Source organism: Leptopilina heterotoma, unplaced genomic scaffold, assembly GCF_015476425.1.
Source record: "Leptopilina heterotoma isolate Lh14 unplaced genomic scaffold, ASM1547642v1 Lhet_103, whole genome shotgun sequence".
Taxonomy (NCBI): Eukaryota; Metazoa; Arthropoda; class Insecta; order Hymenoptera; family Figitidae; genus Leptopilina; species Leptopilina heterotoma.
Genome location: NW_025110818.1, coordinates 1,231,429 through 1,257,541, shown reverse-complemented (window position 1 = coordinate 1,257,541; position 26,113 = coordinate 1,231,429). Strand labels below are relative to the sequence as shown.

At 24.3% G+C, this 26,113-nt stretch overlaps 1 protein-coding gene across 1 annotated transcript; it reads left to right on the top strand.

Annotated features, from left to right (window-relative positions):
• On the top strand, positions 1-26,113 carry LOC122501024 (neuropeptides capa receptor-like). The gene is made up of 6 exons (XM_043610241.1): positions 1-828; positions 12,507-12,597; positions 14,971-15,170; positions 15,587-15,829; positions 23,251-23,593; positions 25,778-26,113. Exons 1-6 carry the CDS (start codon positions 570-572, stop codon positions 26,013-26,015), a joined length of 1,374 nt encoding a protein of 457 aa, XP_043466176.1. The 5' UTR covers positions 1-569; the 3' UTR covers positions 26,016-26,113.

Sequence of the window (26,113 nt, the reverse complement as noted above, 5' to 3'; positions counted from 1 at the left end):
GCGTGCTTCTCCCGAAGGACTCGATGTCCTGTTTTCTCCCGACGGAAGTCCTTTCCAATAATTTTTCACTTTTCTTATCACTCAAAAACACTCCCTTATAAAATAAAAATAATGCCAACAAAATATCGAAACTAATTTTTTCTCTTCTCTAAACAAACTAGAACTTTAATTCAAATTTTAAAATGTAAACCGAAACTTTTTTTTGCACATACACTTAAAATAATTCATCAAACTAATTTTCTTTTCAAGACTAAGATTTTATTTTTTGGAAACGTCTGTAAAATGTTACAATTAACCAAATTTTGTTTGAATATAAAATTATATAATTTGTAAAATTATGAAATCAATTCTGTGTGAAAAATTTAAAATTAAACAAAAAACCCTGAAGACTTATCGAAGTGAACCAAAGTGAAAATTGGTAAAAGTGGTGGTATTTTGTAAAATTGAAAAAAGTGTAAAGAAAATTGTTTTTCTTCGAGGAAAAGTTATTTTTTCTACGAGTTATTTTTCCTAATCCAGTATATTTCTAAACAATTCAAGAGAAATTGAGGAGAGAGTATAGCAAAAAAATGGATAACTTTGAGAGGAATATTACAAATTTCGATAATCTCAGTGAACAGGAGTATTTAACGAAGATATTGGGACCTCAACATTTACCCTCGGAACTTGTAATACCGATAACGTTGATTTATGCAACAATCTTCATTACAGGAGTCTTTGGGAATTTGATCACTTGCATTGTTATTAAAAGAAATCCTACCATGCAAACGGCGACTAATTACTATCTATTTAGTCTAGCTGTATCCGACCTGCTGCTTCTTGTTCTCGGTAAGATGAGAAGCTATATAATTGATCAAAGCGCCTCACGTCCTAAATACGCGCTTTGTATACCCAAAATTTATGTCTACCGACTATTCACTCCATATAAACTTGGACAGTTTCCCACGCAGTAAATTCCAAATAAATTAACAGTCCACATTTTGAAAGCCCATTATTTGATAAAATTTAGTTTTACTTTATTTACAATTAAATACCAAATTTGCTAAATACCATTTCATTCGATTTATTTTAATTTTATTTAAACTTCAAGATTTTTAATCTTTTTATTTGTAGCTTTTTAAGTATTTCTATTTACTTTTATCTACTTTTATGTATTTAATATTTGCAATATTTAATGTATTTAATTTTTCCAATATTCGAAAACTTTTCAAATCCAACTTCTTCAAAAACTGGTTTATTTATTTTTCAATTTCGATTGTGTTAATTCAGGGTTGCCACAAATATTTTATTTTATTTTTCCCTGACTTTTCCCTGATTTCCAGGCAAAATTTTGACTTTTTCCCTGACCCTAAAGAATATTCTAATTCACTCTAAAAATTATTAAATACTCAAAAAAATGTTCTATTACATTTATTTACAAATTCTTCAAAACATTCAAATTCAAAGCTTTTTAAAATTCAACAACTTATAAAATAGTATTATAAAATTTTTCAAAAAAAAAGTTAATTATTTACAAAAATCCTAAAAAAAACCTTCGCCAGAATTCAATTATTTTTACAAGTATAGTAAAATTTCTCAAAAAAACTCAATTATTTAAAAAAAAAATGTAATAAAATTCGTTGCTATAATTCAATTATTTTCAGAAATAATAAATCGATTATTCGGTAATTCATTTTTAAATCAATTTTATTAGAAACTTCTAGACAAATTCAATTATTTAAATAAAAAAATAAATAATTTATATTGAATAATTGAATGTTTCTTAAAATTGAATTCTCATAAAGAACTTTATCAACAAATTTTTAAATAATTGAATTCTTTTAACAAATTTTAATAAAATTTTTAAGAATAATTACATTTTTTGAGGAATACGATTAAAATATTGTATCAAAAATAATTGAAATCCTGCGATGAGTTTTATTATTTATGAAAATAATTCAAATTTTTCCAAGAATTTTATTAAAATTTTTCTAAAATTATTGAATTTCGGAGAATTATTTTATTATTTATAAAGATAATTGAAATTTTGAAGAGAATTTTTGTTAAACTTTTGACCATAATTGAATTTCTGCGAAGAATTTTATTACTTTTAAAAATAATTTTATTCTTCCAACTAATTTTATTCAAGTTTATAAAAATAATTGAATTTCGGAGAAGAATTTTATTATTTATATAATTTAATTCTTGCAACGAATTTTTTTCAAGTTTATAAGAATTTAATTTCGGTGAAGAATTTTATTATTTATATAAAAATAATTGAATTCTTGCAACGAAATTTTTTCAAGTTTACAAAAATAATTGAATTTTGGTGAAGAATTTTATTATTTATAAAAATAATTGAATTTCGGTGAAGAATTTTATTATATTTACAAAAATAATTGAATTCTTGAAAAGAAATTTTTGTTAAATTTTTTAAAATAATTGAATTCTTGCGAAGAATTTTATTCAAATTTTTTTAAATAGTTGAATTTCTATAAAAATTTTATTACTTTTGAAACTAATTGAATTATTTCGAAGATTTTTTTTTTAAATTTTGTAAATGATTGAATTCCTGTGAAATTTTGCCAAGAATTTTATAAAAATTTTTTAAAATAATTGAATTTTGAAGAAGAATTTTATTATTTATAAAGATAATTGAAATTTTGATCAGAATTTTTTAAAAAAATTTTAACATGATTGAAATTTTGTGAAGAATTTTTATAACTTTTGAAAATAATTGAATTTCTGGAATTATTTGTAACTTTTCCAAAATTCAAATTTTTTTTTAGTTTTTTTTAACTAAAATTCTTCTATCAATCTAGTATTTATGAAAATTGTAAAAATTATTCATTAAATAATTTATAAGTCATAATTTTATGATATAGTTCTTGAAAAATTAAGTTATATAAAAAGAAATTATTGTCAGAAATAGACTAAAATTCGTAATTAATAAATTATCAAAAATACAAAACAATTCCAAATAATTCAACAAATTCCAAGTCCAGTGCTCAACGGAAAAAAACAGTAAAAGTTAGTTTATACTTCTCTCCCCTGTAGTTAATTTTCCTTTTACCCGTTTAAAACACAATTGAAAAATTAAGAGAAAAATTTAAAAATATTTAAAAAAAAAAATTAAAATAATAAACAACCTTAATTGCAACAATAATGTAAAACATAAATTCATTCTCTTTTTGTTCCTTGAGAGAAAATGTGCAACATTAATTTCTTTAATTTCATTATAACATTCTCGTGTGAAAAGAAAAATCTTCTTCTCTCAACATTTTCCTTGAAACTCTTAAGGAAACATAATATTTTAATGTGTTTCTCTTAACAATTTTATTTTACGATTTCAAAAATAAAAATAAAAAAAAAAGAAAGATTATATTCTCGGAAAAAGTTTACCGCTGTGAAAATAATCTGCATATGCGTGTTGTTTGGCTACAGCTGTAGCAAAAACCAATTTCTCGCTTCTCTCTCTATATATAAACTACGTTAAAAAAAATACAATAATTCAAAATAATAGTATAATTTTCCCAAAGTTTAATTTTCCTCACAGTGGAAATATTTGAAATTTTATTCACGAAAAATATTCATTGTAGTTGACGCAGTGTTTCGCTTAGTATGTAGTGAACAATAATTTTTACTGAGTTTTAAAAAAAAATAAAAAATTTTTAATTTTTTTTCCCATTATTTTAATTTTTGTAACAAAAATAATTTAAAACAAGAATTGAACTTCAAGCAAGAATTCTTCATCGGAAGAAAAGTTAGTAAAATATTGTTACGAATTTTACCTAAAGAGACAAATTTTCAATTCGTTTCACTTCAAAGGTGAAAAACTTAATTTTCAACGTTTTGTGCAATTAAAAGTTGCACTTGAATTTGAAATACAATTTTCTCTCAATAGAAAACAGTTTTTTTAACGTAAACTTAAGGAAAGTTCCTAAACGATCAAATTATAATTTTTATTAAAATGCAAAATTTAATTATTTAAAATATTCGAAATTAAATTATTTACCTGTTCAACAAAAGAAATTTTAAATTCAATTTGTCTTTATATTTTTAAATACGAAATTATAGCACTTTTATTTTGACTGTCCCTAAGCTTCTTTATTAAAAAAATATTTTTTAACAAATTTCAGTTTTAAAAATATAATTTTTTCCCTACTTTTCGTTTGTTATGTAAAAAAATATTAAAATAAATATAAACCTCTTCGATAATCTGTAAACAATGAATTTATTTGATCAATTTTCAAAAAAAAATTTATACGCGAGTCATTAAAAGAATATAATTCCCAAACATATTTCCATTATTTTCAATTGTTATCAAAGCTTATCTATTTATTACCGTATGAAAAAAATTCACAAATATCGTTATTTTATTAATCCTGAAAATTTCTCTTCACGAAAAAAAACAAATGGAAAATAAATTAATCAAAAAATGCTCTTCATGTAAAAAAAACCAGAAACAGAAAATAATTTAAAAAAATAATTTTAAAATATTTGCCATTCCAAATATTTATTGTTGAAAAGTTATGTCGGAGGAAAACACAATTATGTTTTGTTACAAATCTGAAAAATCGGTTATGTGGCGTAAAAATCCAATAATTTGACCCACTTTTCCGGTTATGCATACTTCTTTTTTTGAATAGTATCATTTCCCCAGCGCTTTCAAAAGAAAAAAAATGTTCTATAAAACAAACAAGGTAGTTATTGTCAAATCTTTTAAAATAAAAAAAAAACCTCGCAATAATTGTTCTTGCTCTGAAAATATTTTTCAACACAGAAACAAAGTGTTTAAAAAAAAATGTTGGAAAAAGTATAACAGAAAAAAAATTTTTATGGAAAAATTATAAGAAAATTATAGAAAAAGTATTATATAAGAAAATTATAGAAAAAGTATTGCACAAGAAAATTACAGAAAGAGTAAAATTTATAAAAAAAATTTGGCTCAAATATAAGTAAAGAAAAACCGAAAATGTGTATGGCGTAAAGAATCGAGCATTTTAAAGTTAGATATATGATATTAAATACCTTAGCGATCGGTGGTTTTTCTCAGTCAGGATCTAGAGTTAAATATATAGGAATTGAACATGTCTTCACATACTTAGGAACCGAAAAGACTTCAATAAAACTTTATAAACTTCCTTCTTTCGTTTTTTTTTCAACACCACAATATAAAAGCTATTTATTAACAATTTAGCGATTTTCCATCCGTCTTTTTTGTAAAGGCAAAAATGTCTCTTTGAAATGCAATCGATTATAAATGTTATTGCAACTTCCCTACAATTTGAGGTCAACTTAAGAGCGCCGAAACGGATAAATCTTTGTGACAAGTTCAGCTTTAAAGGAAACCTCCCCGTTGAGGTTCTTTCAAGAATAAAATAAAATTAAATTTCCTCTTCAAATTTTCAGTTTTTGCAAAAATGTTACTTTTTGACTTTATCCAAAATATAAAATAAAATATAGAATTTACAGGTTTTCAAGGTTAAAAAAACAAAATTTTTCGACGTTTTTAAAACTACATTTATATTTTACAAAAATTAAATAATTATAGTCGTTATAATTTTTCCATAGGAATTAAAATTCTTTAAAAATTCAAATTCAAACCTTTTTGAAATTAAACAACTTATAAAAAATTGTTATAAAACATGACCGACTGATAAAATCATTATTTTATATTATAAGAATATTGTTACTCAAACTTATTCAAAATTACTTTCATCACTTCAATTCAATTATTGTTTTCCAGAATTTTTAACTAAAATTCTTCTTTAAATTAATTATTCATTCATTTTTAATAATTTTTGAAAAATTCCTTTGAAAATTTTCAAATTCATTTGTTTACAATTCAATTTTACGAAATTTCATCGATTATTCGGAAATTCTTCATTCAAATAATTAGACAATAAAAGTATCAAATAACTTCAAAAAATTCAATTTATCTTCTTCAAAAAAATTAAATTTACACAATTTTCAGTTAAAAGTATGAAAAACTCAAACGTTTAAAGATTATAATGTGAAACCTTTTCAAAATTCAATTATTTCTAAAAATTCATAATACTTTCTTTCTAAATTTGAATTAGTAAATTTTACTATTTAATTAGTAGAAACGACTATTTATTAGTAAAATCTGCTAATTCAAAAGCAAAAAGTCAGTCACTGATGTTTTTTTTTTAAATTGAAATCCGATAAAGAATTTTACCAACAAATTTTTAAAAAAGGTAATTGAAAATCTTTTGACGAATAATTTTAATTTTCGAAAAATTATATAAAAATTGTATTAAAAGTAATTGAATCTCCGTAAAAATTTGATTAAATTGAGACAAGTTTTTGAAAATAATTGAAAATTTGAAAAGAATTGTATTAAAATTTTTGAAAATAATTGAAATTTTGACAAGAATTTTCTTAAAATTTTTGAAAATAATTGAATTTTGAAGAAAAATTTTATTATTTATAAAGATAATTAAAATTTTGAAGAGAATTTTTTTTAAAACTTTTGACCATAAAATGAATTTCTGCGAAGAATTCTATTTATTTTGAAAATAATTGAATTCTTGAGATGAATTTTATTAAAATTTCTTTTTAAACAATTGAATTCTTTTGTGAAGTTTTATTAAAATAGTAGAAATTGAAAATAATTGAATTTTGATAAATTACTGAAATTAATTAAATTTCTACGTCGAATTTTTTAAAAATTATTTTGAAAAAAAGTTGAATTGAATTAAAATGAATTTCATTGAAATTTTTGAAAATAATTTAATTCTTTCAAGAAATTGAATTTCTTTGTTGAATTCTAATAAAAACTTTAAGAATAATTACATTTTTCGAGAAATTCCTTTAAAATTGTATTAAAAATAATTGAAATTTTGCGATGAGTTTTATTATTAATCAAAATAATTGAATTTTTTTCAAAAATTTGATTATTTATCGAAAAGAATTGAATTATTTTGTAAATAATAGAATTCCTGTAAAGTTTTTTTTATTTAATTAATTCATTCAAAATTGAAATTTTACAAAATTTCAAATTACAATTTGGTAAAATGTTTAAAAAATAATTGAAATTTAATAAAATATTTTTAAAAATAATTGAATTAAAAAAAAAATTTTTAATAATTGAATAATTTAAAAATAAAAATATTTTTAAAAATATTTCAAAAAATATAAAAAAAATAATCAAGTTTTTAAAGAATTTTAATTATAAATGACGATCAAAATCAAAATCGTCGTGAAAACTCCAAAAAATCAACTTAAAAGAATAAAACAAATAAAGTAAATATTTTTAACCCAACAAAATACCGAAAAACGTGTAATAATTTTTAGGACAAAAGAAAATCATTGCAGGCAGTAAATAACAATTGAATTTTAATAAGAAATTTCTGCCTGCAATACTCTCATTTGAAATTCAATTTTTACGATACTCGTTGACCTAAACACAATAGTAAAAAAAAAAAAAAAAAAGAACCCCCCGAAACTTTTATACTCCAATCTTATCATTTATTCTACTCCAGAATCAAAATGTGAAAAAAAATTTCCATCTTTTCACAAATAATATTTATATTTTAAAATGAAAAAGAGTAAATCTCGAGATTTTTTCTTTAAAGAATGAAAACCTTGGATATTTCATACGCTGCGTTTCTAAAATATACTCAGTATCACGTTTTATTCAAAGAGTATATATACTTTTTTAACTCAGCATCTTAATCTTTTCAAAACGACCGCACGAATGAGATGGAGAATACACGCAAAATGAGAAATAAACGAAACTTAAAAGGAAATGCTTTTCATTTTCCTTTTCACATCAATAAATAATTTTTCCTTTTTTTTGAAATTCAGAGCAAAAAGCAAACCTTAAGTAGAAAACAAATATACCGTCAACCGGGGCTATTTTGTGCACCAAATAGCTTTTTTTTTATTCAAAGATTTATTTAAATTCAGAATTAAGAGAATAAAGAAAATCAACTTTTGATATATGTTGTGGACATCCTTCTGAAGCTTTCCTATAAATTTGGCAAAGAAAAAAATTTTTTTGTCTTAGTTATAGTCATTGAAAGTCGTGCACACAATAACTCCCGGGATGGGGCTATTTTGTGCATCGAACTTTGTTTTCCTATAATGTTGCGTAAACATTTTTTTAATCGTTTCTGCTTCATGAAATCTTTTGTGTATATATTTGAGAGTAAGTTAAAAAAAGAATGACCTAGTAAAATTTTTTTGTAGATATATAATACAAAAAATGTAAAATAAAGCACTAAAATTTTGCTAAAATCTGAATTTACTAAAAATTATTAACAATCTTTCTTTAAATTGTTTATTACGCAGATTACTATCTGCGTAATAAACAATTTAAAGAAAGATTGTTAATAATTTAACAAATTAACATAAAAAAATTAATTAATTTTTTTTTTTTTTTTTTTTTTTTTCATTAATTTTTTTAATAACATTTTTTTCTTTTTTAATATATATTTTATAATAATATACTAATATAATTATAAAATGATCGTTTAAACACTTATAAATAACTTTAAAACATCATTTCAATAGGAGCTTTTTTAATAGTTTTGAATGATATTTTTAAAAAACTTAAAATAAATATTTTTAAGGTTAAATAGATAACAATTTAATATCTAATATGCTTTTCAAGTTATTTTAAGAGAAACGAGAAAATAGTTTTAAAACTAATTTGAAAAACTTATAAATATTAATTAATGTTCATTTTTTGAAGTTACGTTGTGCACCGGTTGAGCTTTTAATCGTTTTAATGATTTTAATTAACGTATTTACAGTTTTTTGACAGAAAAGTAAGACAAAAATGTATAAAAATGATAAACAGAATCTTCTTTACTTACTAAATAAAACATTTATGAAAAATATTTGATTTTTTTAAGTGCACAAAATAGTCCCATGGAATCCTGGTTTTTCAGTTTTTTCCACTTTTCTCTTAAAATAATGAATAAAAAATTAGCGCATTACGTATGTATCATCACAACACAATTGACAACAAATATCTAACTCAGTTTATGAAACACATTAAAACTCTATAAGATTTGGTATAATTTTTCCGAACTTTCAAAATTTTTTAAACAAATTTTCCGTTTTTAGGAATTTTTTTCTCTTAATTGACAAAGAATTAAATAATAACATTTAGTGCTCTCTATTGTCATGTAATCAAACTTTCATTTTACAAAATAGCAGATTAAAATAATTCATTTTAATAATTTTTTTCATAAAAAAACTCGCGTGCACAAAATAGCCCCCGGATGCACAAAATAGCCCCAGTTGACGGTATAGAAAATAAAATTTTAATTGTAATTTTATTACAATTGCGTAATGAAGAAATAGAGGGAACGAAGAATAATATGTTTCTGCGGAAAATATTTATTAGAAGACAATGTAATTTCTTCCAATTAGCTGAGCTTAAGAACAGTTTCTCGTTCACCAGAAGGATTTAGCAATTTATTGACCACAAAATACTTTAATTAATTTAAAATTCATTTTCGAGACAGAAAATTTTGTCTTATAAGAAAAGAATAATTTTATTAAGTCTTAAAAAATTTATTTAAAGCAAAATAACAATTTTTTTTTCATTTTACTCTATTCTAAATCTTTTTGTGTTTCACATTTTAAATTACAATTTTATTCAAATTCATTTTATCGCTTCATCAAAAAGCAAAAAAGAAAGGAGTTGAAATATATGATAAACTCGCGGAGGTGAGAAAATATATTTGTTTTTCAAATACGCATTTGAAAATCGATGAATTCGAAATGGAACATGTAAATACAGAATAGATCACACTTTGGGGAAGAGTCATTCATAAGTATCAGTTTGAAGAATTAAATCCAAATCCTTTTGGGATTTATATATAAAAATTTTTCTCGTATACTTGATTTATATTTTTTTTCTAACCAACTTTCCAAAGCAAAAAAAAATAATAATTAACTTTTTGTTTAAAATTCCGAAGAGCATTTTTTCTTAATTTTAATAAAAATGAAAATTTCCTCAAAATGATGAAAAATTTTCATCAAAATTAAAAAATTCTTTTATTAATAAAAAAATTTTTTAATTTGTTTAAAATAAGTGTTAATTTGAAAAAATAAGAGAGATTTTTAATTTGTTTAAAATAAGTGTACATTTAAAATAATATAAAAACTTTTAATATTCAATAATAATAAAGTCATTTACGTGGAAAAATTCTCTGAATTTCCAATTTTTTTGTAAGAGAAGGATTTTTGTTCAAATAATCTTTTTGTCTTTTATTCGCGACTATATAATCGATCATCCGAAAACCATCTATCATAATTTCATAAATGCTTGAATAATTCGAATAAAAAATCATAAGAAAAACATATTTTATGTTTATTTTTTTTTATTTATTAAAAAAAATGTCTCGCAATTAGATTGTGATAATTTTTTGCTCCGAAAACTACAAATTAATTAATAATTTTTTTACTTTTATTATTTCTATTAATATAATAAGGGGTATTCTTATTATTATTAAAAAATAATAATTAACGAACAAAGAACGAAATTAATTAACAACAATAAATGATTGATAATTACGATAATTAGTTTTCACAAAAGATAGTTTTCCTCTAAGTTAATTTTAAATATCTTCGAAAGTTTTAAATTTTTAATTAAAATTGTTGAATTAATTAAAGAAAGTTGAGTAAAAGATTACTTTTTTTTTACGAAATTAGCTTTAAAAATAAAAAATTTTTCCCATCTATATACAAAATTTCGTTCTTTTTTTTTAAGGAAAAAATTTAAGTTTCATATTACAATGGAACTCGTTGACAGTAATTAAGTGTGAGATGGATTTTTTTACTTAATTAAAGTCTTGGGACTTCAACTTTTCAAAGTGTACTAATGAAGAAAAAAGAAAATAGCGTATTTAAAAGAATTCACAAATTTTCGTCCAACATTATAAGTAAACACTATAATATTACAGAAGAAAAAAGTATAGTTATTTTAAATAATTTTAATGGTAAACTAATTTTAATATAGAAATTAGTTTTAATAATATTTTAATTTTAAGAGAATATTAATTTTAAGAGAATATTGATTTTAAGAGTATATTGATTTTAAGAGTATATTAATTTTAAGACTATTTTAATTGCAAGAGTATTTTAATTACACGAGTAGATTAATTTAAAAAGTATTTTAATTTCAAGAGTATTTTAATTTCAAAAGTATATTAATTTTAATTGTTTATTAATTTTAATTGTATATTAATTTAAATAGTATATTTTAATAGTGTAATTATTTAAATAGTACAAAATAAAATTATATTACTATATTATTTACCGATATTTTCAAATAGTTAATTTGCTAAATTTAAAAAATTTTAAACAATAGCGAACAAAATAGGAAAATTTATACACAGAAGGAAAAACTTTCGCGAAGATCAACTAGAAAAGCGAAACTCTACTTTATATGTAAAAACCTAAAAACTCTTCAAATCTTTTGCGAATAAAAAACCAAAGAGTTAGTAACAAAAAACTTTTGCTCTAAATTTGTTAATTCCCTACATACACGGATGATTTACGAAATGGAACAAGTGATGAATAGCATACTGAATGAAACAACTATTTATCATTTAAACAAAAAAAAAATGCTTTTTTTACCAAGGTATATAAATAATTCATATTTTTATGAGAAAAATAATTTTTTTTTTCTTTTTCTGCTGTTTTAAAAAATATATTAAGTTTAAATTTCAATGACAATGTACTTGGCGATGAACTAATTTCAAAATCTGAAGGAATACATAGTAGGAATTTCCAATTTAGAGTATTCGTGCGGTTTAGAGAACAAAACTGATCACGTAGAGAAGTAGATAAGCGGTTTATAAGATACATTGAGAAAAGCTGGTATATATCTATAGTTTCCGATGTTATAATAGACACGCCTATCAATAAAACCCTTGTTCAATATCATTATAGATTAAATTCATTTAATTTGTTAATTAATTCAAGGAAAAATGTCTTCCTGTCGGCCTCGAATAATTCATTTAATTTAAATTAAACTTTTGTAAATTATTGCGATACCGAACTGTGCTATTATCGGTTACTAATTTTAGCTAATGAGATATATTATTGTTATAATTATAATTATAATTACTATTATTAATATAATAATTATTATAATTATAATTAATTATATTATTATATCAATCAAATTTTACTTTGTTTGAATTTCGCGCCAATATAGTTCGTTAAACTGCCGCCTAGACGGCATGAAAATTCTCTCATAAACGAAATGAAGTGAATAGAATTCATTTGATGTAAAATTGCTTCATCTCAGTTATAAAATTTATAAAATTCATAAAATTCATAATATTTATAATTAATAACTAATAATTAATAATATTATTATAAAATATAAGAATAAATAAATTATATGGATATAATAGTTTGTATATATATATATACATAACTTGAAAATATTATTGAAAATATTGAAGAAAATGATAACAATAATGAAGAAGAAAATTTAAATTACGATAAGTAAATAAAGTTTATCGTTGTTTTAGGTTTACCGAACGAGATCTACGTATTTTGGCAGCAATATCCTTGGGCGCTTGGAGTTGTTTTATGCAAAATAAGAGCATTTGTGTCAGAAACGTAAGTCTCAATCTTACATACACATAACCTATATATTCTATTGTTTGCTGTGCAAAGTAGAAGATTTCTGCTATGTAATTTTTATCTGCCCGCTTTTCCAACTTTCTCTATTTATACAAAAAATAAATGCAAGCACTTTTTTAACTTAAAATTTTTCTAAACAAATCAAATTGAGACAAAAAACGTATCAAAATTGTTGCGATGCAACGTTTTGATACATTTTTTGTCTCAATTTGTAATCCTTAAAAAAACTGCTCATATTTGACTAAAAATATTGTTTATATTAAATATATTATATCATATATTGTTTATATTATATATATTATACCATATATTGTTATTATTATATATATTAAATTATATATTGTTTACAATATCAATGTTTTGAAAATACTCTTTCTTCATGCATGAGGATTAAAGAGGAAGTAGCGAAAAAGTTGGTCAAAAGAACCGGACATACCCATTTGTATTTCTATCATGAGGAATGATCTCGTTCCTGGTACTAAATATCTATAGCTAAACTTGAGCACTGTTTCTTATCTAAACAACATGACTTCATACAAAGTTTACTCAAACTCAGACCGCGAAAAAGGAAGTCAGTCTAAATTGGAAATTTATTACAAGTACGACTTTTTACGCGAGATCCTCCAAACTTAAATTCCATGTTTAAAACTTTAACCATATGCACGAAATTCATTCTAACATATAGTTATATATAACATATAACATATAGTTTTTATATTTGTAAACAATGAAATAAATGTTTCACACTATTTGTATTTTTACTCAAAAATTTCGGAATGAAAATGCAGTGAAATTAAAAACTTGTTACTAGTTATACAGGGTTGAGTTGACACAAAAATAGTACATTGTACAACTAGTGGAGAAAACACTCGAGAAAAATCATTCTTTCACCACGAGTTGTGCACTACGTTTTCTCCAACGCCTTGCGAGGAAAGGTTTCTTCGTGAGTTTCGTATAATTTTAATTTAACGTATGCTTATGTTTAATAATAATAAAAGACGAATGTTTTGAGTGAGGAAGAAGTTAGATACAAAATAAATCTCGGTCAAAGAACAAGAAAAAAGAATAAATTCATGATTTACTTTCGCCACGCTCTTCAGAGCAGTTGAGAAAAGTTCTGCTTTCGCCACACTTTTCTACCAAGAAAAGTACTCCTTTCAGAGCAAGTGTTGGAGAAAATAATTTTGTTTTTTCCCTGATTTGCAGACAAAATTTTGACTTTTTCCCTTTTTCTTTAATTGTTAAATTATTCGAAAACATCAATAGCTTCATTTTAAAATAAATATTTAATCATTATTATTTTTTCATAGAAATTAAGATTTTCAAAAATTTGAAATTCAAACCTTTTCGAATTTCAACAGCTTATAAGCATATTTTTAGAAAATAGGAAGATATATGGATCACTCCTAGTCTTTGACTCGGATAATAATAATATAATAATTTAAATTTCCATAAAATTTTAACATAATTTTTGTTTAAATTAAAATAGAAAATATGTTTGAATTAAACATAATTATTCAAACAAATATTATTTTTGAATCAAAGCAGTAGATATATATTGGGATTAAGTTTACAATCTAATTTCATTACAAAATCACTTAAAATTATTTTTCTATTTGAATTAAGTATAATGTTTTTTCAGTGTACATTTTTCGAAGAATTCTATTTAAATTGTATTAAAAATGATTGAAATTCTATGATGAGTTTTATTATTCATGAAAATAATTGAATCTCTGTAAAAAAATTCTATTATTTATGAAAATTTATTATTTACGAAAATTTATGAAAACGCTGCATTTCTACCAATGTTGTATTATTATGTAGTACCCCTCAAAAATAAAAAATTTTTTTATTGATAATCGCATTTAAACAATGAAGAACTTGTTTTTTAAATTTATTGTTTGGTTATTATGAAAGTAGAAAACATTAGCTTTGAAATGAGACCTTAACGAACATTTTATCTTTACTACACAGAAAAAACGATAATCTAATTTTAAGAAGCGCCTAATTAAATAGGAGCCAAGAATGTTTCCTACTTAAATTAAGTGGGAAATATTCTTACAATAAGAATATCAATCTTATTGTAAGAATATTTCCTACTTAATTTAAGTGGGAATATTCTTGGCTCCTATTTAAGTAGGAGTTTCTTAAAATTAGATGACCGTTTCTTCTGTGCAGAAATAAAAATAAAGAACTTTTTGTAATGTATTTATTTGCCGTAGGGTGGGCAAATCCTTTTGAGCGGCACTGTCCTTGTTACTTCATAGTCAAAGTTATATTAATATCCTAAGAAAATTCGGTAATTTGATACATTAGTATTTTAAAATAAGTAATTTGATGCATTTAAAGGTCTTCTTACGTGTCAGTATTAACGATAGTGGCCTTCTCAATGGAAAGATACGTCGCAGTGTGTCATCCCCTGCATCTATATGCGATGAGTGGCTTGAAACGTCCACTGAGATTTATTCTCCTTGCTTGGATGTTAGCACTTGTATGCGCAATTCCATTCGCGGTGTATACCAACGTAAATTACCTGCACTATCCTATTGGTGAGTATTCAAAATCCACTACACGTCAATATCCAACACAGGGAAACTGGCGAATACTCTCAGTCGTGTTTCACTGTTATTGATAGACATCGATTCTACATAAAACTTTAACGTCTATAATATTTCCCCTTTCAATTCGCCAACTATAAACTGATATGGCATTACTATATTATAGTTTTATTATTTTAATGCTCCACCACTATACCTATCACCAAACACATCACAAAATTCTGATAGTGGTGCATTCAAATTTTAATGCATCACTATCAAAATTTTGTTTCTATTTTGATTTTTGTTAAAAACTTCTTATTTACGTACGTCGCAAGTGAGCTATTTTCGAAAATTCTAAATTAATAGATGATATTAAATGATTATAATATAAACATGATTAAAATAGTCTTGGATTTTGTTTGCAGGATCGGAAAATATTTCCACAGACTCCGCAATGTGTGCAATGCTTCGTGACAATATGCCTGATTTTCCTCTGTATGAACTGAGTTGTTTGATATTTTTTTTATTACCAATGCTGCTGATGGTTGCACTCTACACGCAAATGGGTCGCACGATACAAAGTACTTCTTTGGGGCACTCTCTCGAAGGTACTATTCACGGAGAAAACAGACACGCTCAATCCAAGAAGACCATCATACAAATGCTCAGTACGTATAAATTACTCATAAATTCTACTTCCAATTTTATATTTTTTATTCTTCTATTTTTTATTTCCTATTACCTGTTTTTTACCTTCTGTTTTCTATTCCATTTTCAGCTTTCTATTTTCTGCTTTCTATTTTCCATTACTTGTTTTTTTTTATTTTCTGCATTCTATTTTTCTATTTTCTTATTATCATTTACTTTTATACTACTATTAAGGGTCAGTTTCACCAACACCGATTAAAAGTTAATCAATGTTTAAATCCTTAACCGACCAATCATTAGCGGTTAAATTGACTTTAATCATTGATTAAATTTTAATCGGAGTTGGTGAAACTGGCCCTTACTCTCTAAACATGAATCAGTTAAAAATAACTGATTTAGAAGCAAAAAGTTAGTCACTAATTCCAATAGTAATATTTCTACTGATCATTTATTTAAAAATCGACGTAAACCTGACAGAACCACATTGTAGGAGCATGATGAAAAGTGCTACTTCTTAAAATTTGAAATAAAATATTCTATCCTTCAAGATCCTGTAAGGATCAGTCCTTATTATTACAAATCAGGTAATTTGCCGATGAGAAAAATATTAAAAATTAGAAAAAAAAATGTTTAAGTCTTTTTCAATAAATTTTGATTATCTGCTAAATGGCGGATGGGGGGAAACTAAGTATAAATAAAAATTGAAAAAATTTCACCGAAACAATTAAAAAAAACAAAATTTGCTTGTCTGGTTTAAATTTAATAGGATTAATAACAAAGTTTCTATATGCAACGCAGTGATAAAATCGTGAAAGCAGGAAGGGTAAAATTAACATATATTTAAAAGTTTCAAGCATAAGAGCTGGGTCCTTATTTGTATAATTAAAAAATAAAACTTATTTAATATATTAATTAAATAATAAAATTTGTTTCTTGTATTAATTAAATAAATACTGCTGTATAAATAAATAAAAACGAACTAAAACAGTAAAAAAAAGTAAATAAAACAGTAAAAAATAGTAAATAAAGCAGTAAAAAACAGTAAATAAAAAATTTATAAAAACACCTATTTCAATAAATAAAAACTGAATTGTTTTATACACAACTTTTATGTAAATTTCTTTATAGAGTTTGTTTACCAAGAAAAATTGTGCCTTGAATACGTAATAATTTTAATTTGTTTATAGAAAATTTACCCTTGTGCAATGTCAAACAAACTATTTCAATCAGATCACGTCTTTATTTCAATCAATCATTCTACTTGACGAGATTGATAGTGCATTTTGCAAATGCGGATACATTTTAGACAATTCACTGATTGGAAATCACACAACTTAATATTCAATATGCAAATGATAATTATATGATTATTGATATTTCAGTGAATCTACAATTAATTATTTAGACGTCAAGAAACGAAAATTAAATAAGATTTTTTTTATTTATATGAAGATAAATAAAAAAAATGTAAATAAATTTCCTTCAAAGATTTATTTCTTCTGTTATCATATAATTCTTCGACTGAAATTATTTAATTTATTTACTAATTTGATATAAAATACAATTTACTTTCTATTATATATTTTTCTATTTTATTTTTAGTAACTATTTTGTTTATTTTCTATTTATATACAAAATTTTTGTCAGTTAAGTCAGGTAAATGTCATAAAAAAAAATTTTTGTCAGGGTAATTAAGAAAATTGAGACTTTTTTAACTTATTTTCAAAAATTGTAACTTTTTCGACTTTTCTTCCAAACATTGCAACAAAATACCACAATTTTTAGTAAAAAATTGCAACTTATTTTGATTTTTAGAATGCAAGAAATAACTATAAACAAATTTTTCAAAAATTGTTTTTGAATAGTTAAAATTTTGTAAAATTTAATTGATAGGGGAGAGTGGTCCTAAGTTGGCCGCCTAAGGGGTCGTCCATATACCACGTGGACACTTTTGGGGGGAGGGGGGGGGGTAAAAAAAGGTTGAAAATGTCCACGATCCCATGTATTTTTGTGTCCACAAGGGGGGAGGGGGGGTCAAAAATCTTTGAAAAACTGTCCACGTGGTATATGGACGACCCCTAAGCAAATTGGTCGAAAATAGTGACAAAATGAAATTTAATCACTTCGGCCAGTATATATTAGTGTTCAGAGATCGTTTTGCTATAATTTTGTGGTATTTAGATCGTTATAGAATAGCTTTTGTAGTCTTAATACAATAAATAGTTAAAAGCTGCATTTTGGACATTTCAGAAAAGCGGTCCTAAGTTGGCCACCCCTTTTTTTCGCTTGTGTATAAGGAAGAAATGCATATTCTTTTCAATTACGCAGAAATTTTACAAATTTGATACATTTAGGAGAATAAAAACGCATTATTTAACTATTTTTGTTTAGAAAATGAAGCATTATTTTATTAGGAGGTTAAAGTTTTGAACGTTCAAATGAACGAAATTTATTTATTTCTTCTTCAAATTAAATTTTTATTACTATAATTTTGCGTCACTATTAAGCAAATTAATTATAATGTTTCTAAATGTAAAATTTGAGTTTTTAATTTGAATTGTAATCAATAATCTATGAAAATATTTTTAACAAAAAATATTTCGTTCATTTGAACGTTCAAAACTTTTTTGTTCATATTTTATTTCATTTATTTTCAGTGGTGGATGGCTGTGGAGACAGGCGTTTTTGTACCATATCTTTTCTAATGTTTTTTAAACCATTTTTTTTTTTGTTTTTTGTCTTTGTTTAATTCCTACGTTACACATTTACGGTCTTTCTCGTGATGAAAACCACAAAAAAGAAGCAAAACATAAATAAAAACAAACAAAAACAATAGGTGGCCAACTTAGGACCACTGTAGATTTTTACAAGTTTCAAATTATTACGCTAAAAAAAAATTTAATTAAAAAATCAACAGAACCTCTTATTACAACATTAAATAAAGGAACTTGCGCACACACTCATTTAGAAATTTTGAATTATTTATCTCTTGTAGCTGCTCTCGAAAAAACAAGAAAAATCAAATTTTTTTGGTCGAAAACAATATTATTGTCCTCACAATGCGTAGAAGAATCTTAGATTATAATTAGGTCCATAAATTATATCATGGTTTATCAATATATGATACCACAAAATTATAGATTCTTCCAGTATACCATCTCTGAGAAATGCAGGGTGGCCAACTTAGGCCCACGGCCAACTTAGGACCACGCTCCCCTAATAATTAATTTATTTCAAGTATTTTGTTGCAATTTTTGAAAATCAACTTTTGAAGAATTTTAATCGCAAATTTTGAAAATAATTGAATTATCAAAAATTTTAATAAAAAATTTTTAAAGGTTAATTTAAAAACGAAAATTTGCTTCTAATTTTTTAAAATTCAATATTTTTAATATTTTTAATTACATATTTCCAAAATAATAATATTTTAGAATTATTTTTAACATTTTTGAAAAAGCAATAATGTTCAAAATTTTTAATTAAAATTCATCAAAAAATTCATTAGTTTTTTAAATTATATAAAAATTCTTTTAAGAAATACAATTATTTTCGAAAAATTGAAAATTGTAAATTGTCAGGGAAATTGATAAATTGAAACTTGTGACCACCCTGAGTAATAAAGTACCGCGAATTTTAATCACACGGGTTTACAACAAAAACTAAAAAAAATTCCATGAGATTTCCATGATTCCATTAATCAAAATGAAATTCCATGACAATTCCATGATTTCCAGATTTTCCATGACTTGAAGAAACCCTGATTTTAGTTACTACTTTATTTATTTACTATATTATATAATTTTTAGTAACCTAATTCACTGTCAGAGTCAGACGAAGTGTATATTTTTCATAGACGAATTTTCAAAAAGACGAGAAGAATATATTTATTCATAAATGCATAGAAGGAGAAGAAGAAGAAAGGGAGAAAAATCGCGAGGGCAAAAATGATACGTTTGAACTTTAGAATTCGTGTACTTTGCTTCCCGCCCACCCATCAATGTGTCGGATCACGTATCTACTCTAACTACTTTTATCTCAAGTAGTAGAGCCAAGCCTCAAGTCAGACCGAAGAAGTTGCACATGAATGATGAACAATATTGGCTTAGCCCTCAAGATTTAAAACACACCAACATCAATAAGTAGAGAAAAAGAAAGATTAGCAAAGTGAATTGTGCAATTCTTGAATTTTACACTTTTCATAATTAACAATCAAAGTTCGCCAAGAAAATTAAAAGGAACTTGCATCAAAAAAAAAAATATTTTTTTCGTTTGAGAGGAATTTTCCTATACTTTTTAATTTTTTAATTTCTTAACAACATATCCTACTTTCTGTAATTTTTATGTCGCCTTTTAAGGAAGAATCTTAGGGACATTCAAAACCAAAGTTACTACAAATCTACAATTTCGTATTTTAAAATAAAAAACAAATTAAATTAAACATTTTTTTTTCATTGCAAAGATAAAGAATTGAATTTCGAACATTTTAAACAATTAAATATTGCATTTAAATAAAAATTATAATTTCGTCAATTGAAAATGTTCGTTAAATTTTAGACTGTTTTCTATTGACAGAAAATTGTACATAGTTTTTATATTTGAATGCTGTTTTAAATTATATTCAAAACGTTAAAAATTAAGTTCTTCACATTTCCACCTGAAACGAATTCAAAATTAAATTTGTCTTTTTATTTAAAATATAATAGAATTGGACTAACATATGTTGCGACTGTTTGTCCAATTCTTCCTTAAGAGGAAAATCCTCTAAAATTAACGACATTTCGTTTCATACCATATTATAGTCGAAAAGTTTTCAAACAAAGAATATTCGAAATCCCTTCTAAGAAGTTTTGAATTTAGATTAAACTTTTTAGTTCCACTTTTTTTTTAATTAAAGAGTGAAAAGTAACTAATAAAACTACTGAGAATTATGACTATACAAACGTAAGAAAGGTCATAATTAAATAAAATTAAATAATTAAATTATTAAACAGGGTGTTTACTATTTTCGTTCAACCAAATTCCCGGCTTTGTCCTAATTTTTCCCGGTTTTTTTCTTATCAAATTTACACGGAGAGACCCACATTCGTAAAAATTACTAAAAACGGTTGCAATGACCGGAAATAAGGGGACTTTTAGCATAATGTACTACAGAATTAGATAAATTTACAAAAGAAATAGATAAATTTGCTACATTGAAATAGCAAGTTTTAATATTTTGTGTAAGAGTTGTAAATGTAGCGAAAATTGATTATAGTTTTCTCTAATTTAATTAGACAAAATCTGACAAATGAAAACATTTTCCACTAAAATCTTCTATCCACTGTAGTAATTTTTGGTGAGCAAGTGTGGCTAGCGAGTGCAGTCATATGGCGCCTGTATTTCTATTGGTTGCTAACCTCGTCAATCTCCGTAAATGAGCCGATGCCTTCCGATCATTGACAGTGACTATGTTTCGCGTATGTAAAATAAATTTGGATATTATCTACAATAATTAAATATAAAGTGAAACGTAGGTCGTTCGGTATCTCAGAAATTGACCATTATAAATTAATAAATTTTGCATTTATTCCTGTCCCAAGAAGTATGTCTTATAATAAGTTGTTAAAAGTAAACTGCTTTCTCGTAAGTGCTGTAAATTTTCATCATTCAATGTATAAGGAAACAAAGATGTATACTTTCAGTGAAATTCGTCGTCGTGCGTACAGTTGTGTATTAGTGTATTAATTAACCGCGTCTATACATATAAGTGAAATAAACATGTGTGTGTCTTCAAATATTTATCCAAAAACAAATATATAAGTGTGTGAGTGTGTGTGTCTGTGTATGTAAAAATCCTTCCAGTTTACCTCCACTAGTCAAGAATTGACGGGAAACCGGCGACAAAAATCCGTATTTTTTCTTTTCACTCTTTCTTTCTGCATTTACAACGACTATAGTAATTTTACGTACACAATGTTTCTGAGTTTTACTACAGTTGTTTGGAACTATTGGACGAAATAGTAAGAAACTTTGCTAATTTGGTGAACATTTGTCGGGATTAGTGACTTAGTGTAGAAAATAGTAAAAAATACAAAAAGTCCCCTTATTTCCGGTGGTTGCAATGTGAATATAGTAAATTCTAGTGTGATTTTATACAAAAATTAGTAATCTCGGTCTCTCCGTGTAAATTTATTTGATTTCGAACATAAATAAATCTACAAATGGCTTTAAAAATTGTTATTAGAGTTTTTATGAATAATTAAATTCTTTGGGCTAGTTTCTTTAAATTTTTTGAAAACATTGTTTTTTTTTAATAATTTTAATTAAAAATTTGGAAAATAATTAAATTAAACAAAGAATTCTTTCAATTTTTTAAAATAATCTTGCCTGTTCATAATTATAATTGAAAATTTGATTAATTCAAATTTTATTAAAATGTACTGATACTAATTATGAATTTCTGCATAGAATTTTACTATTCATAAAAGTAATTGAATCCTTCCAAAGAATGTTATTATTTATGAAAATAATTAAATGTTTGTGTAAAATTTTATTAAAATTTTTGAAAATAATTGAATTGTTTTTTAGAATTTTATGGAATTTTATGAAAATAATTAAATTCTTGTGAAGAATTTTTTTTTTAAATAATATTTAAAAGAATTTAGTAAATCTAAAGAATTTTGCTATTTATGGAAATAATTGAATTCTTAAGAAGAATTTTTTTCCAGTTTCTAGAAATAATTGAATTCTTTCGACGAATTTTAATAAAATTTTTAAGAATAATTACATTTTTCGAGGAATTCGATTAAAATTGTATTAAAGATAATTGAAATTCTACCATGAGTTTTACTATTTAAGAAAATAATTGAATGTATTGCGAAGAAATTTTTAAAAATAAAATTATAATTACGGTGACTAACTTCCCTTGATTATTTTTGAAAAATTAAAAAAAAAAATCTTTAAAAGAAGTTAATTATTTTTAATAGAATGTAAAGAAATTTCAATTATTTCAAAAATTTTCAATTATTTATTTATAAAAATTCAATTATTATTGCGTATTATTCCGTAATATTGCTTATTACTCCGTATTATTCCGTATTTCAGCGTATTATATAATTATTTTTAACTGATTCGAATTTAGAGAACAGTATAAATATCTGTAAAAATTGAAATAAAAAGCGATTTTTTAAAAACAAATTAAAATAATAAAACCTTTTTTAATTTGATAAAAAAATTCCCGGTTTGACATAAAGTTCTTGGCTTATTCCCAGTTTTTTACGGTCCACTTTTTTTTTAGATGAAAAAGTGAAAAATAACTATAATAAAACTACTGGGAATTATGACTATACAAACGAAAGAAAGAGCACAATTAAATAAAATAAAATAAAATAATGAAATTATTAAAGCTTTTAAGGTAAACCTTTCTAATAATAAACATTATTTTTCTCCCCTTTTTATACAGCTGCTGTCGTAATCACATTCTTTATTTGTTGGGCACCATTTCACGCGCAAAGGTTGATCTACGTTTATGACGAGAGTGGAGCCTTGACCAGTGTGAACGACTGGTTGTATCCAATTGCTGGGGTATTGTATTACTTCAGTACAACTGTAAACCCAATTTTATACAATGTAATAAGTACCAAATACAGGGTAGCCTTCAAGGAAACACTATGTTGCAAATCGACTGGCTCACATGTTGGTAGGGACGATCTCAGTAGTATTCGCGATCCCTTTGGATCTTCAAGAAGAGGATCTCAACTTATTCGCGTACGAAGTCTCTTTGAAAGGCATCATCGCAGTTCACAGTAAGATCATTTTTACCATTTTTGTACATTTTAATAATCATTTCATTTTTATTTTTCTTACTATGGTTAATTTCTTTAAATACTTTAATTACTTAACAAAGTTGCCACAAAAATTGAATTTTGTTTTTCCCTAATTTCCAGACAAAATTTTCACTTTTTCCCTGACTCTAAAGAATATTCTGATTCACTCTAAAAATTATAAGTTATTAAAAAAAATGTTCCATTACATTTATTTACGAATTTCCTAAATTGTAAAATTATTAAAAAACATCAATAACTTCATTTTTAAATAAATATTTAATCATTATAATTTTTCCATAGGAATTCAGATTTTCAAAAATTTCAAATTCAAAAACTTAGAAAAATAAATTAAAACATGAAAATATCGATTACTCCGAGGAAAATTATTTAAATTAATTGATTCAGAGATGAAGTTTAGTTGAAAATTGTAGAAAATAATTAAATTCAGGAAGGGTTATAATTATAATTTTTAGAAATTATTAAAATTCATAAATTTTACTCATTTCACGTGAACATTAATATTTTCCTCTGTAAAAAGAATTTTGTTAGGGAAAGTAATTTTAATGTGAGTAACTCAAAATATCACTAACTTTCATTATTTCGCTAAAAAAATTTTCTCTACACTAACTTCAGGGACCAATTTCCAACTGGTTTCTCTTTTGAATAAGAAGTCAAAAAATGTAGTCCAAATCGTATAGAGAAGAATTTATCTAAAAATGAAGATGTACAACTGCTAAAAAAACAAAAAATTGCAAGTAATATATTGTCCCGTATAAAATATAAATAACAGGGGATATTAGTGAGATAAATTATAGTGAATTTGTCTCTATATATGACTTGTGTTTTCCAAAAAAGAGCAGCTACATTTATGAATGGAAAAAAATAAAAAAAACATACTGTCCTATTCCAATTTCATAGTGGAAAGGTGTTACACACTATATTGCACCTAATTCTGCCCAAGTTTATTGTCCCAGTATTCTGTGTGACTTATGTGACACTTTCTCATGTTGTGGAATTTATACAGTTTACCCGCACCCCGAAAGCTTGGACACCAGAACTCTTGAGTATATATATGCAATTTACAATCCACTTTCCGAATTTTCGAACACTTCTCTACATTACTATTCCTGACGATCAGCTACTCAACAAATTTGCATACAGAAAGGCTAAAATAATATTTCACACATCTCAAATTTTTCCGATCCAATTTCCTTTTAAACGAAATTCTCATTCTCAAAACTTTAATGCTATGCAATAATTTTTTATCAGGGTGGTAACAAGTTTCAGTTTATCAATTTCCTTTTGACTCCCTGACAATTTACTGACATTAAAATTATTTTTCCTGACAAAATTCTTTTTACAGGAAAATATGAATGTTTACGGAAAATGAGTAAAATTGATGAATTTTAATAATTTTTAAAAATTACAATATTATAACCCTTTCTGAATTCAATTAATTTCTACAATTTTCAACTAAACTTCATCTCTGAATCAATTAATTTAAATAATTTTCCAAAAGTTCTTCCAGAATTCAATTATTTAAATACAAAAACTCAATTTTTTATAATAATTATTTTATTAAAATTTGTTGAATTGTTTCTTAGAATTTTATTAAAATTTTTGAGAATAATTTTTGTATTCGAACTATTACAGCGAATTTAAAGTATAAAATAAATCTTTACTTGAATCAAATAATTTTTATTCAAATCAAATAAATAAAAATAATTTATAAACAAAGTGTTTACGATAAAAAGAATTTTTAAACGTCGAAAGTATTCAGAATATTTGGAACAAAGCCAAATTGAATGGAATCAATATTGAAATTTTAAAAACAAACACTCTTAGTAATTAAAATATAAATTTTTTTCATTTTTGAAAATGGTTTAACACACGTTATACAAAAGCAAAAAAAAATAAATAAATAAAGCATGAAAGCTTGAAAATATATGTAATTCCATTGTCATTGCATTGTTTCAAAATTCACATTTATCAGAGGAGAACAGGAAAAAACTAGACGTGCGAATAAAAAATTGAATGTACATACAATATTCTGATTGACACACAACGATTCTATTCTTTTATTTTCATAAATAATATAATAAAACAAAATATTGAATACCTATATATACTCAGAAGAATAATTCACACAATTGTGTGTTACAGAAAAAGTTTAAATCTCACGAAACAAAATTCGAGATCTTCGGGGCGAATGAGATCGTTTACTACTGAAGAAAAAGAAGAGGGCCATATGGCATCGGAAGCAGTTAATATCAACGAAACATCCGAAAAGTTATTGGAATCGACAAAATTCTCAGTTGTTGTGCAAAATTGCAATGGTCAAATAAAATGTCACACAACTGTTAAAGAAGAAACTAATGTCCCTTCGGAAACACCAATTTAATCATTATCATCGAAAACAAAAACAAATCAATCAAAAGAAGAGACTTTTTTCTAATATAAAATATTAAAATTAAAGAATATACGCTGAAAAAAAATTTA

Excerpts from the sequence above, each read along its gene's own strand:
- LOC122501024 (XM_043610241.1), top strand. The coding sequence starts at position 570 with ATGGATAACTTTGAGAGGAATATTACAAATTTCGATAATCTCAGTGAA. Across the intron at positions 12,598-14,970 it reads AGAGCATTTGTGTCAGAAAC|GTCTTCTTACGTGTCAGTAT; the intron begins GTAAGTCTCAAT and ends ATGCATTTAAAG. Across the intron at positions 23,594-25,777 it reads AGGCATCATCGCAGTTCACA|AAAAAGTTTAAATCTCACGA; the intron begins GTAAGATCATTT and ends TGTGTGTTACAG.